The sequence below is a fragment of the Mesocricetus auratus genome, unplaced genomic scaffold (genome assembly GCF_017639785.1).
Source record: "Mesocricetus auratus isolate SY011 unplaced genomic scaffold, BCM_Maur_2.0 Super-Scaffold_100042, whole genome shotgun sequence".
In the NCBI taxonomy this organism is placed as follows: domain Eukaryota; kingdom Metazoa; phylum Chordata; class Mammalia; order Rodentia; family Cricetidae; genus Mesocricetus; species Mesocricetus auratus.
In genome coordinates this window covers 765,840-780,830 of record NW_024429219.1, presented here as the reverse complement: position 1 = coordinate 780,830, position 14,991 = coordinate 765,840, and the positions used below count along the sequence as shown (strand labels likewise).

At 41.2% G+C, this 14,991-nt stretch overlaps 1 protein-coding gene across 5 annotated transcripts in view; it reads left to right on the top strand.

The window, feature by feature from the left end:
* The window catches only part of Gnb1 (G protein subunit beta 1), a 59,851-nt gene that overhangs the window by 32,784 nt on the left and 12,076 nt on the right, over nt 1–14,991 (top strand). For all 5 annotated transcript variants that reach the window (XM_040735056.1, XM_040735055.1, XM_040735052.1 and 2 more), the window contains 4 exons: nt 3,753–3,791; nt 5,541–5,647; nt 10,882–10,945; nt 12,629–12,791. In XM_040735056.1, coding sequence (XP_040590990.1) covers nt 3,753–3,791; nt 5,541–5,647; nt 10,882–10,945; nt 12,629–12,791 — 373 coding nt within the window. The remainder of the gene's footprint in view (nt 1–3,752; nt 3,792–5,540; nt 5,648–10,881; nt 10,946–12,628; nt 12,792–14,991) is intronic.

Genomic DNA, 14,991 nt, shown 5'->3' with positions numbered 1-14,991 from the left:
TTTAACTTACACAGAGTAACTCATGGCCCAAGGCCTCCATTGTGAACACCACCATTTTTGATCATTCCTAGTAAAGAGGGACACTGCTTCAACCCTTGTAAGTATCATCCTCACAAAAGACTTCATTGGAGTTGAACCTTGCCTCTCAACACTCCACTACTTTTACAATGGATGGCCTCAGCCTCAGAGATCAACCTGCTTCTACCTCCTGAATGCTGGGATAAAAGGGATAGAAGGCTAGCTGCATTCATACATATTATAGTTTTTTAACTTTGGGGGTAGAAACAGACGGATCACGAATTCAGTCCTTAGCTACATAGTGAGTTTAAGACCAGCATGGCTGCATTAGACCCTGTGAACCACATAAGAAATAGATGATTCTAACAAGTGTTTGTTCTTAGATATATTTTTCATGTGAAATACACCCTGTGGTGATTTGAAAGAAAGTAGCCCCCATAGAGAGTGGCATTGTTAGGAAGTATAGCCTTGGTGGAGGAAGTGTGTCATTGTGGGAGTGGGCTTTAGTTCTATGCTCAAGCTACTCCCAGTGTCACAGTCCATTTCCTGTTACCTTCTAATAAAGATGTAGTCAGCACCATGTCTGCCTGCACACCTCCATTCTCCCTACCATGATGATAACTTCTGATAGTAAGCCACCACCACAGTTAAATACTTAAGAGTCGGTGTCTCTTCACAGTTACAGAAACCCTAAGACAACCCTCCCCCCCAAAAAAAACCTATCAGTATTTTGTTGGTCCTGAGGAAACAGCCTCTCAAACACAGAGGAACTTAACTTACTCTAATAGACCAGCTACATTGTACACATAGTCCAAAATGTAGGGAGTAGCTGTCAGTTTATTGGTCCGTTGTTGTGTTGAGCGATGTAGTTCCAAACAGGTTTTAGGATGGTACTAGTCAGGTGGAGTCTGATGTGGGACAGTTCAGATGCATCAAGTCAAATCAGGTGGAGTTGATGAAGTGGGGATTGCTGTTAAGAAATTCCTCTGTTAATATTAATGTTAACAGAGAAATTTTTAACTTTTAATGTATGAATACTGGGAAAGGTAACAATAAAGAAGATAGTAAACATGAAGGAGATTAGGCTCTCAGAAAAGGAACCGAGTATAAAGAGATGACAGTCCCTAGTTTTGTGTTCCTCTGTCTTATATCAATGGCTCTTTGATATAATACAGAAATTGTGAATTTTATTTTAACAACATGTTTGGATTTAGAGTAGGAGAGCCAATCCAACTCCAAATCCAGCTTCAGTTAAATGAATTGGGACTAAAGCATATTAAGGAGCAAACAGAAATGGATATTATAAGAACAAGATAGAGAGATTTAGACATTGATACCACACAGTGGATTATTGTTTGTTTGCTGGTCCTCAGGGTAGCTATCCAGGGACTGGGCTGAGCTGACTCAGACTTTTTGCTTTCAGTGTGAGGTGACATTGGGTCAAGCCTCTTCAGTGGTGGTGATTTTGTACCCACACCCAGACAGAACAGGGAATTGACTGATTGGTTGAGTAGACATTATATTCATATGAATAAATCCATTAAATTAATTGTGAGCCGCGTGGTGGTGGCGGTGGCCATCGTGGCATCCACCTTTAATCCCAGCACTCAGGAGTCTGAGGCATTTGAGTTTCTATGAGATAGCCAGAACTATTGTTACACAGAGAAACTCTGTCTTAACCTCCCTTCCCTACCAAGAAAAGAAGAAGAAAAAGAAACAAAGAAATAATTGTGGTGGCTCATGTTTTTAATTCCAACACTATGGTGCAGAAGCAGGAGAGTGTCTATAAATTTGAGGCCAGCCTAGCCAACACAGTGAGTTCTAGGCCAGTAGGAGCTAAAGGACCCTATCTCAAGTCTAATTAATTAATTCTCAGGTCTGAAGATGGCTTATTAAGTAAAAGCACTTCTACCTGCCATTCCTATTGAGTTCCAGTCCCAAGACCTACATGATAGAAGGAAAGAGTTGGCTCCCACAAGTTGTCCTCTGACCCCTATACATAATTTGAAAAAAAGTTTTGAAAAATATGTTTTTGCCAGGTGTTGGTGGCACGCGCCTTTAATCTCAGCACTCGGGAGGCAGAGGCAGGCTGATCTCTGAGTTCCAGGCCAGCCTGGTCTACAGAGCAAGTTCCAGGACAGCCTCCAAAACAATACAGAGAAACCCTGTCTCGAAAAATCAAAAAACAAAACAAAACAAAAAAATGTTGGCTTTCACTTAAACAATTTTGGAGCTGCAAGGGTGTTCAACCACTTGCTGACCAAAGATGACTAGAGTATGACCTGTTCAGTGTTTTTTTCTGTTAGGAGTAATTGTAGTGTATTTGATCTTTGGAAACTAACCAAGGTGAAGTTGCTTAAATTCTATAATTTTTTGTTTTTTGAGACAGGGTTTCTCTGTATTGTTTTGGAGACTGTCCTAGAACTCGCTCGGTAGACCAGGCTTGGTCTCGAACTCACAGATATCCACCTGCCTCTGCCTCCCGAGTGCTGGGATTATAGGTGTGCACCACCACCACCTGGCAAATTCTATAATTTTTATTTCTAAAATTCTTTTAGTCTTCTAAATCCAAAGTTATACATTATATCAACAACCATGGTGTTTGAAAATATTAGACTTATTGGCATGAAAAACCCTTGACAATGACTTGCTATTCTAAGCCTTTTCTGTGCACTTTACTCCAAATTTTTTTATGTAGAAATAATACTTGGTTATATAATTGTGTTTTGATTACAAGCAGAATCATTGAGGATAAATTTGGAACCTAGAAGTCTGTTCATACAATAACGGTCATCTCAGTATATTTACCATGTCGTCATCTTGTAAATTAAAACTCCTGCACTGTGAGGCAATGTTTTACTGCTTGAAGAATCTGGCCTGTTGCCAGCTGCTGCCTTGGAAGCAGGTGGTCAGTTTCTTAGTTGATGTTGTCAGTTCCTTTGAATCATTCCTGTTCTTAAATTTTGAACTTTTAAAAGTGGGGTAGTCTCATTTTCCTTCATACTGAATACTTTTGTATTTATATGTATGTGCTATTTTGAAATTTCAAGGCTTATTTCACTTATTAGTAAAACCATTTTAATCAATATGGTAAAAAATAAAGAAAATTACTGTGGTATATTTTTTAGTAGGTCTTAGCTGCATTGGTAAGTTTATAAGTAGAAAAGATTGCCTGCTGCTGTTTTGTTACTAGTCTCCTTGGAATTTTATTAACTATTCTAGATCTTTTGTTTTTTTCATAGGACTTAAATTTAATCATTATTTGACTTGAAAATAAAATCCTTGGATAATGCATTATTAAGGAGAAGATTTTAGGCCTAGATAGCCAGCTGGTCTTCAGCCTATTTCTTTCCTTGCAACATAGGCTGTGGGAAAAACAGCAAGTATTTGTTGACTGTTGGAAGGTAGCCTCCACTCCCAGAGTGCTCACTGCTTTATCAGCTTCCAGTGAGGTATTTCCTGGAGCTGCCTATAGTCCAGGGTCCCCAGAGTTCTGTGGAGTTTGTATGTCTTACGAAGAGTTAGGGATTTCAAGTCACTTCTGTTGTGTCCTGCAGAACTCAAAAGCAGCAGTGGATTTGGAAGTAATCGAGAAGAGGTTAAAAAAAGGAGAATGCTGCATCATACATACTGTGCTTTTGCTCCTGACAGTGGAGGCTTCCTGAAACCTTGGTAGGAAAGGTCCTGGGGTTGAAAGTGTGAAATATGACTAATTCCCATTTGTTATTTCATAGGATGCTCGTAAAGCATGCGCAGATGCGACTCTTTCTCAGGTAAGAAACAGTTCCATCTCTCAGTCATCCATAATGCATGGTCTGGTGTGGGCTGTTATCTTCTTCTGTCCTGTGGGGTGAGGATGTAAAACCACTGCCAAGACTTTTCATTTGGAAGTTCTGATGATAGGCGGTTAAGTACCAGTGAATATTCTTTAAACATAAGATCTCGCTGGACGATGTTTGGTGCATGCCTTTAATCCCAGCACTCTGGAGGCAGAGGCAGGCAGACCTCTGTGAGTTACAGACCAGCCTGTTTTACAAAGCTACAGAGAGAAACCCTGTCTTGAAAAAAAAAGCAAGAGAGAGATCTCTACCATATGACCAACAATTTTATTGCCAGACCCGTGTCCAGAAGAATCACACTGATTTTAAAACATGTGTAAGGCTGATATGAGTGGGTAAAAGGTGCTTGCTACCATGCTTGACAACTTGAGGTTAATCATCTCAAGGGCTCATTTGGTAGAAGTAGATTCTCACAAGTTTTCTTTGACTTCTGCACATGTGTGCCACTCCCCTACCCCAAGAAATAAAAATTCATTTAAAGATTATTTTAAATCAACTGCTGTTGTTGTAGTGTAGTTCTGGTGCTGCGGCAAGCACTTTGGCTAAAAGTGTCCTGGGGGCGACAGATTTATTTTGACTTACTTACACTCTGGGTCATAATTCATCATTGAGGAAAGTCAGGTCAGGAACCATAGAGGAATATCGTTCATTGGCTCACTTTCTCAAACAGCCAAGGATCATCTCCTTAGAGGTGGTAAGCATAGCTCACTACATCAATTAGCAATCTAGACGGTACCCCACAAATATGCCCATAGAGGACTCTGATCTTTGCAATTCTTTGAGGATTCCTCTTCTCAGGTGACTCTAGTTTGTGTCAGGTTGACAATAAAAAAGTTAATATACAACAGACACACATATACCTTCTTCTCCTTGGGGAATTGATGCCTAGTCCTCAGACCTCATACATAGACACAGATTTTTTTTAAAACTGCGTATCCATGGCTGTGTTAGAGTGTTTGTATTTTAGATAAAGGTGGAGATAACCCTTAATTTAACGAATCAGTAATAAAATTTTAACTATCCTATAGTTGTTGCATGGGTCTATGCTCATGATCTTAAAATATCTTACTGTTTGCACTGGGATGATGTGGGATGACACAGTCCCTGCATACTGGATAAAGAGGTGATCGGCATAAGGTCTATGGCATGTGAAGAACATTATGGCAGCAGGATATTGCTAATAAACATGCTGTGTGTTCATAGCATGGACTCGCTGGACAAAAGGGATTCACACCCCAGGCACTACAGGATGTATATACTTTAATCGTGCTTCTAAAGAATTGACTGCCTGAGAGATGGCTGAGCAGTTAAGAGCATTTGCTGCTCTTTCAGAGGACCTGATTCTGTTTCCAGCACCCCTATGGTGGCTCACAGCTGTCTATAATTCCAGATGCAGTTTCTTTTTTCTTTTTTTTTTTTTCCGGTTGTTTTTTGAGACAGTTTCTCAGTAGCTTTGGAGGCTGTCCTAGAACTAGCTTTTGTTTACTAGACTGGTATCTAACTCACAGAGATCCATCCACCTGCCTCTGCCTCCCAAGTGCTGGGACTAAAGGCGTGTGCCCCCACCGCCTGCCTGCTGCAGTGTCTTTTATGACCTCCTAGGGCTCCTGCATGTGCTTGGTGTACACAAACATTCAGGGACATATTTGTTGAAGTTAATCTGCACTGATTTTATTTTTCAAGATCACCAACAACATTGATCCAGTGGGAAGAATCCAAATGCGAACCAGAAGAACGCTGAGGGGGCACCTGGCCAAGATTTATGCCATGCACTGGGGCACAGACTCAAGGTACAAATGAACCCTTCCAAAGCGGTGCTTGAAATGTTGACTAACTGCTAGGATTTCTGAAAGATAATGGTTAGAAAGTTGAGTTGGTATGGGCATAGTGACACATATCTTTAATCCCAGCATCCAGGGACAGAAGCGGGTAGATCTTTGTGGGTTCCTGTCTCAGAAGGCGGGGTTGCGGTGGGTAAGAAAACTTGTTCCATCTGTTGCCTGGCAGCCAGGTCTAATGTTCACAGGTGCATATTCTTTATTCAAATCTCCACTTAGCTGACTGCCTGTACTACTGACTTTTTCATGCTAACACCAGCTTTTCTTCACCCCTTGCCTTTTAGCTTCTGGATCTTTGTGTTTCCAGCTCCTCTGTGGGCTGGGTTGTAATGCAAGAATTGGGCAATGGAGGTAAAAGGAGCTGAGTCCCAAGCCCTTAATGTGGGCTCCAGCGGTCTTTTCAGCCTCACTGGAAAGCCTTATGTAATATAAATTAACGGCCCTACTTCTACTTGTTTATCATTTAAAGAGATACTCCAGTTTTGTGTTCCTGTCTTAAAAATTTTTTTTTTTTTTTTTTTTTGGGTTTTTACGAGACAGGGTTTCTCTGTATTGTTTTGGAGGCTATTGGTCCAGCCCGGCCTCAAACTCACCCAGTGCTGGGATTAAAAGTGTGCACCACCACTGCCCGGCCCTGTCTTATATACTTTAATAACTACCCTTTATTGAGCCTCTGGGTCTCTTGTCTTTCTTTTCCACTCATAATGAAACATGGTGCAACTTATTTGTGTGACTATAGCAAACCCTTTCAGTCCCAACAGAATCTTCACATCCCCCCCCTTTTCTTATCCTCCCCATTTTCTGTTATCTGAGTGGAATTCTGCTTTTCTTTTCTTTGTGAAATTATCTGCTGTGTGGTGTAAATAGCTAGAGAACAAAAGAGTCTATCTTTAGTTCTCTACAGGGTCCCAGACAATTGCTTGTGCAAATGAGCACTTTCCGTGACCATTTACTGATGGAAGCAGTCCCATTAGAAAAGAGAAGAGGGTGGGTGTGACGCTCTTGCTCAGAGGGTTCGGCTTCAGTTAGATAGAAGTGTTTCAGGGATCATGAATGCATTGCGGTGTTGATGTCAGAACTGTTAAGAGTTAATTGATTGTGTTTGCAGTGCTGGGCATTGAACTGAGGGTTGTGTGCCTGCTAGGCAATTGGTGTACCACTAAGGTGCACCTCCAGCCCAAGAATAGACACCCCCTCCTCCTGACAGGGTTTCTCTGTGTAATAGCCTTGGCTGTCATGGAACTTGCTCTGTAGACCACCAGACTAGCCTCAAACTCACAGAGATCCACCAGCCTCTGCCTCCTGAATGTTGGAATTAAAGGTGTGTGCCATTGCTGCCAGGCTACCAAGAATATATTTTAAATGTTCCCACCACAAAAAGATTCTAAGCATGTGAGGCAATGACTGTTAATTCACTTAGTTCAATCATTCTGTAATGTAAACATTAAGCGATGTATATAGTCCATAATTACTGTCAATTAAAAAATAAAGATCATTCAAAATGAATAAGTAAATTTAGAAAGTGGTTAAATTCAAAGTTACCCTTTAAAGGCAAATAGAATTAAATATGAAAATGAAAGAAGCCGAGCGTTGACACACACCTTTAGTCCCAGCACTCAGGAGGCAGAGGCGGATGGATCTCTGTGAGTTCGAGACCAGCCTAGTCTGCAAGAGCTAGTTCCAGGACAGCTTCCAAAGCCACAGAGAAACCCTGTCTCAAAAACAAAAAACAAAAGAAAATATTTTTACTGATCAATCCATCAGAATGAATTATCAAGGGTAACAGGTTGCAGTCTTTGTAGCTTTTCTTCCATGTGTGAGAACATGCACATTAGTCAGTAGCTCTGTGCCCTATCCTGGGAGTCCAGTGTTGGCTTCTTGAGGCACTATATCATCCTTCAGCAGTTAAGCTCTGGATGGGGTGTCTGGAAAGATAAATGTGTGCTGCAGGCAAGTATTTTCAAAGATCTAAGGACAGATTTAAGCAGTAAAGGGCAGTTAGGGTGAGGCATGAATCCTTATTTTCCATCTAGTCTTAAGCATGAGTTTGCCTTGAAAACCATGTGTCAGAAAGAAGGTGTACGTATCAGCAGGACCCCAGGTTTAGGATCTTTTTTTGTGAATAAAAAAAGGCTCATGGGGGGTTTTTAGTTTGTTCTTTTTCTAGGGAGTATGACATGTGTTTTACTATTGTTCTTTGAACTAGACAACATAATCCTGTGACTCTCAAGACCAATCAGTCAATAAACTGGAGCTGTTAAGTAGGGCACTTGCCTAGCATGGGATATTGTTAGTATTGTGTAAGTATTGTGAATCCCTGTAATTCCAGAAAGAACTCAGGAGGGACAGGCAGGGGGAATCACAGAAGCTCAGGAGCAGTCTCAGTTGCATAGTAAGCTCTGGGCCAGCTTGGGCTACATGAGACCCTGTCTCAGAATGCAGATAAAGACTTACAAACAGTGTTTAGGGATTTTTTTGAATGACCATATTTTCTGGCTAGTTAATGGTTGCATCTTAAAATCAAAAATAGCTATTTAGGGAGGTGTTCTGAATATGTATCCTCCCTCCCCTTACATCATCTTCATATTTTTTGCCTTCATAGTAAAAGGATATTGAACTGGGTGTGATGGTAAATGCCTTTAATCCTCTACTTAGCAACTAGAGGCAGGTAGATCTCTGTGAGTTCAAGGGCAACCTGGTCTACATAGGGAGTTTCAGACCAGCCAGGGCTGTATATTGAAACTAAAACCAAGAGGAAAGAAAAAAGTTGCTGACAAGAATTTTTTACATGACTCAAAGCTGCAGTTTGTGGCTGCGTCCTTGTTCATTGTGGTAACTGGGAATTTGATTTGTACATGTGTGGACTGGGAGGAGGTCTGTGTAGGTAAGAATCTTGCAGCACAAGCTTGAAGACCGGAGTTTAGATCCCCAGCACACATGTGAAAACTGGCCGTGACCAGGTACTTGTAACGCAGTGCTGCAGTGAGGTAGGGTCACTAGCCCTACCTGAAAAATGATCTGCAGGTTCAGTGAGAGAGTCTGCTTTGAAGGCAGAGAGCTGGATAACCAACCTTCTTCCTGTGACTTCTGGCTGGATAGGGATGTATGTTGTATATGTGTGTGTATATATGTTTGTAATGTGTTTATCAGAATATAAATTTATACTAAAATTCAACTCTGTGTATGATATATGTTGGGAGAAGGAGCACACGTGTAGATGTCAGAGAACACCACCAAAAATCAGTTCTTCTCTATCTCCATGTGGGTTCCAGGGGATCAATTATTTTGCTTTGTTTTGTTTTGAAGTTTGGTTGGTTGGTTATTTTTTTCTGGACAGCGTTTCTCTGTGTATCCCTGGCTGTCCGGGAACTTGCTCTGTAGATCAGGCTGGCTTCAAACTAAGAGATCTTTCTGCCTCTGCCTCCCTAGCGCTGGCATTAAAGACACACAAGTGCTACCACACCTGGCTCAAGGGATCACATTAATGGAGGCTTGCTTGACAGAGACACCTGCTGAGCCATCTTGCAGGCCCTAAAATTCAACTTGCAATACTACTACTACTACTACTAGTAGTAGTAGTAGTAGTAGTAGCAGTAGTAGTAGTAGTAGTAATACTCTCCCAGTCCTTTGGGTCTTTATTACCCTCTTTGCTTCCCAGAGCCCAGTGAAGTCTCGTTGGCTGGGTCCTCCTCTGAGTAACTGAAGAAGATATGAGTGGTTTGGAATGTGATTGCCACTTTCTGTTCCAGGCAACTATTTGGCTGGTTCCCAGTTTCTATCTCTGATGGAGGATAGAATGGGAAAGACTTCAGACAGCACAGTGAACTGTGTTGGTTCCTCCAAGTTACATGACCTGAGATTAGGATGTGTGTCTTCTTTCACCTTCTGGAGGATCAACGCACTGCTTAGCACTGTCTTAATTCCTCACTGAGTCAGCAATTATTGAGCTCTCTGAAGGTGACTCCTTAACTCAGAGGATGAGCTGCTATAGATGTCTCTTAATACCCTTGCTCAGAGTCTCAGTTTTTCAAGACAGGGTTTCTCTGTATTGTTTTGGAGCCTGTCCTGGAACTCGCTCTGTAGACCAGGCTGGCCTGGAATTCACAGAGATCCGCCTGCCTCTGCATCCCGGGTGCTGGGATTAAAGGCATGCGCCACCAACGCCCAGCTTGAAAGGGTTTTTATATCTTTTTTATATGTGTTGTTCTTTCTAAAGGAAGTTTATATATCAAAACATGGCTTGGCAGTGTGTGATGATGCACAGCTTAAAGCAAGGACTTTGGAGGCAGACAGCTGGTGTCTGAGTTTGAGATCAACCTGGTCTACATAGTTCCAGGACAGTCAGCTACATAATAGAGAGATAAACAAACAAATAAGCACAGTTTGATTAAAGTGTCAAAGGGCTAAGAATAATGTGTCTGAGCTGTACCTCAAGTTTTTGATCAGTTTTAAAAATCCAGATATGCCCAAATATACTTGTAGCTGAAATGTCTACACTATAAATATATATGCTTTGGTTAAAATTTTGAAATTAAAGCCTATATGTCAACTTGTGAAGAGTTTATTTCAGCTTGTAGTTGTAGTCCATCATGAAAGGAAGTCAGGGCAGAAAACTGAAGGCAATAACTGAAACAGAGGCCTCAAAGGACTTAGTCAGCCTGCTTTCTTATACCATGGCAGACCACCTGCCTAAGAATGGCACTGCCCACAGTAAGCTGGCCCTTCCCACATCAAATATTAATCAGGAAAATGTCCCATAGGCTTACCTATAGACCAATAGGGTGGAAGCATTTTCTCAGTCGAAGTCTGCTCTTCTTTAGATGACTCTAGTTTGTGTCTACAACAAAACAGGACACAGTATTTAAAATGGTTCCTGAGTGGGGAGTGTTTCAAGCTTTTCCTGTAATATTCAGGCTTTCTTTGTATCAGACAGAACAAAACTGTATCTTAAATTATTTGATACTGCTTAAGGCTGTATACTGATCTGTACCTTGGCTTGGTGACAAGCCTTTAATCCCAGCACTTGGGAGGCAGAGGCAGGCGGATCTCTGTGAGTTTGATCAGCCTGGTCTGGAAAGCGAGTTCCAGGACAGCCAGTGCTGTTACACAGAGAGACCCTGTAAAAGAAAGCTCTAGGACATCACCGAGATTTGTTTGTTTTCTTGTTTCCTTTATCTTTTCTCCAGGCTCCTTGTCAGCGCCTCTCAGGATGGAAAACTCATCATCTGGGACAGCTACACCACAAACAAGGTGGGCAATGCAAAAGTCTTCCCTGGAACACTTAACAGTTTGCACATGGCAACTCCAAAGTTTTTGAAGTCCTCATTACTGAGCAGTGATGGTGCTGGAAAAGCTCATGTTGTTGGTCTCTTGTGCTTGACACATGGTTGTGCTATGCGTCCTATTTCTAGAACTGACATGTATATTCCATTTAGTTAGTAATTTGTTTTGTGTGTTAAACAAAATGTAATCTAAAACACACTGCACTTTAAAATTTAGTTGAGGATTGAGAGTGTAGCTCAGTGGTAGAGTACTTGCCTACTGGGCGTAGTTCCCAGAACTATAAAAAATAAGAACAAAATGTAACCCAGCATAGTGGTAAGGGTGTAATTCTAGTTACTCAGGAGGCCAAGGTAGGTTGTCAGATCCACCCTAGGTTACATAACAAGATACCAACAAAGAGGTAGAGCAGGGAGGAAAGAAAAAGAGAAGACATAGTAGGTAGAATGTTTGCCTGATAGGCACAAACCTCTGGATTAAATCTTGACTTCTTTTATATTGAAATAAATTATACTGGGTATGGTAGTGTATGCTTGTAATCTAGCATTTGAGAAATGAAGACAGGAGAATCAAACATTAAATATCCTTATCTACATGGTAAAGTTGAAGCCAGCCTGAACTGCATGAGACCTTCCGCAAAAAAAAAAAAAAATAGTATCAACAAAAGCAGAACCCACTTAAATGCTGAGTGAGTGTGGTGGCCAGTCTGGAATTCCAGCATTTGGAAAACAGAGAAAGAATCCCCAAAGTAAATTGGCTAGCTAGACTAGTCATATAGATGTGCTCTAGATACAGTTGTGAAACCCTGTCTCAAAGAATAAGGTTGAGAATGGCAAGGCATTCTCAAGGCCTCCATATCTCTCCCTTCCTCCCTCCCTCCCTCCCTCCCTCCCTCCCTCCCTCCCTCCCTCTCTCTCTGTCTCTCTCTCTCCCCTCTCCTCCCCTCCCTTCCCCTCCCTTCCCCTCCCCTCCCCTCTTCTCTCTCTGTTTTGAGACAGGGCTTCTCCGTATTGTTTTGGAGGCTGTCCTAGAACTCCCTCTGTAGACCAGACTGGCCTCGAACTCACAGAGATCTGCCTCCCGAGTGCTGGGATTAAAGGCATGCGTCAACAACGCCCGGCCTAACATGAATCTCTAATCCTGGCTCTTTTTCTTTTTTAAACTTATGGCCATTTTGATAGAATTAAAGGGAAAACTAAGTAAATTCTTAAAAATCATATTAACATCCTTCTTTCCTTAAATCATTCAAAATATGAAAATAATTTGCTTTTTCTTTGAGATAGAATCTCACAATATATAGTCCAAGATGTCCTCAGGGATGATGATGCAGAGCACTTGACTAGGCTTCAAGTTCAATCCTCAGATCCAAAAAGAAAAACAAAGCATAAAACCTCTTGTTCTTCCTCTCTCAGCCTTCTAAGTGCTAGACTCAGTGGTCTGTGTCTTCACACCCATCTACTAGGTAATTTAATTTTTGTTGATATTTTATTTTTGAGAAAGTATCATAATATAGTCCTAGTTGGCCTCAAACTCAGAGCTCCACCTACTTTTACCTCTTGAATGCTGAGATTAAAGGTCTATGCCACCATACCCAGCTGTAGTTGCATTTTCTTGAACTTAACCGTATTGCCTGTCTGTGTTCTTTTTATTTAGGTTCATGCCATCCCACTGCGCTCTTCTTGGGTCATGACCTGTGCATATGCTCCTTCTGGGAATTATGTGGCCTGTGGTGGTCTGGATAACATCTGCTCCATTTACAATCTGAAAACCCGTGAAGGCAATGTGCGTGTGAGTCGTGAGCTGGCTGGACATACAGGTACACATCTCATCTTGGCCTTCTAATAACATGAACTGCTTATAGGGTACATAGTGTTCCTTCAATTTGTTGATTATGGTTCAAGTAAAAGTTATAGTCAGGGCCAGAAATTTTTTGAAAGTGAAGCCAAACCAGGTCCAAATATGCCTTAACCTGTAAGAAACCTGTAAATTTGTGTCTTAAGCCAGTTTCCAAATTCCCAGCTACTTTGTTCTCTTTGAGCAGTTAGCAGCCACCATTCTTACTTATCAATAGATTGACGTTTCAGTCCTGTTTTAAACTGCCTGCCTTCATCCTTAGACCTTAATACAAGCAGTCTCCTAACCGTGTATTCATGGGCACAACCTTTTCTGTTTATGGACCGGCTGGTGCTCTTTTAGAGAGTCCATTCAGGTCTTTTGAATGTAGTCAACATTAAAGTGTTGGGTGTGTATTGTTTTGGGCGGAATTAGTTCTCATTGCATTTCCAAAAGAGAAGGCATCATCACAGTAGTTTCTTTATGGCTATGTTTTCTGTCCTTTGTTCATAATTGACTGTCATGAAGAACATTGCTTTTAAGCCCTTACCATTCTGCTAGAAGAGCTAATTTGGGCCAGGTAAGTTAGTTTACTCTGCCAGTGTTCATTACTACTTACTTTGGTGGATGCTTTCCTCTTTTTTTTTTTTTTTTTTTTTTTTTTTTTTGGTTTTACGAGACTGGGTTTCTCTGTATTGTTTTGGAGGCTGTCGGTCCAGCCCGGCCTTGAACTCACATAGATCCACCTGCCTCTGCCTCCTGAGTGCTGTCGTGTGCCACCACCGCCTGGCCTTGGTGGATACTTTCTTAATATTAATATTCTGGCTTTTTAGGTGGAAGCTTCAGCTACTGATTTTGGATCTCTTCTTTCTCAAATATAAGAAACAGCAAAATCCCTATAGGCATGACTTTCTGTAGATTTGGTCAATTGTATTTAAATTGTTGTTCTAGGGGTTAGTTGGTAGAGTACTTGTCTAGCATGCCCAAAACCCTAGGTTACATTCTGGCACCATAAAACTGGGCATAATGATGTATTCTTGTAATCCCATCACTCATGAAGTGGAAATAGAAGGATTGAGAATTCACAGTTGACTACATAATGAGATTTAGGGCAGTCTGAGCTGCATGAAATCCTGTCGCAAAAAAAGAAGTATGATATTTAATTTTCAAATATCTAAGATAAGAGAAAACTGGGTGTGATGTTTCTACAGAGTGCTGGAATTAAAGACATGTGCCACCACCACCCAGCCCTCTAGTTAGGATTTTATTGCTGTGATGAGATATCAAGTCCATAGCAACTCTTACAAAGAAAGAACATTTGATTGGAGCTGGTTTACAGTTCAGAAGTTTAGTCCATTCTTATAGCAGGAAGTGTGTCGTCATGCAGGCAGACCTGGTGCTGGAGAGGTAGCTGGATCCACAGGCAGTAGGCAGAATGGCCTGGCTTGAACATAGTATAGTCCATCCCCAGTGGCATACTTCCTTTACCAACGCTACAACTATTCCACCAAAGCCACATCTCCTAATAGTGCCACTCCCTATGAGCAAAATACTCATACACATTAAAATCTTTTTAAAAGAAATACCTTGCTGGGCATTCGTGGCACACACCTTTAATCCCAGCACTCAGGAGGCAGAGACAGGCGGATCTCTGTGAACTCAAGGCCACCCTGGTCTACAGAGCGAGTTCTAGGACAACCTCCAAAACAATACAGAGAAACCCTGTGAAGATGGAGATAATGGAATCTGAAAAGGTCTAAGATATTTATTAAATATAAGATAAACAGATGGATAGGAACTCTGGGAACGTGTCTAGCTTCCAAGAGAGAGTACTTTTGCTTTTCCTTTTTATATCCTCACCTGTCCCAGGCTCACCCCTACAACCCTGTCTCAAAAAACAATCTTACTAGTTTTAAATTAATTGCCATTAGATCCATAGAACAATTCTAAATTAGAGCCAGTGCTCTACCAAGAAATCATGCTATGAGGATGTGGAAACAAATTGTATTCTCTAGTTGTTGGGCAGAGTGTTTGTCTGTATGTTCATCAGAAAAAGATTTTGGCATAGTACATTCTTGTACATTGTTTTTATAATGTGTTAATATAATTGTGGTTTTTCTAATTCCTTCAGTTCTTTTTTTGCATAGTGTTTCGTGTATTTTGAGTACTGATAGTAGGTGTAT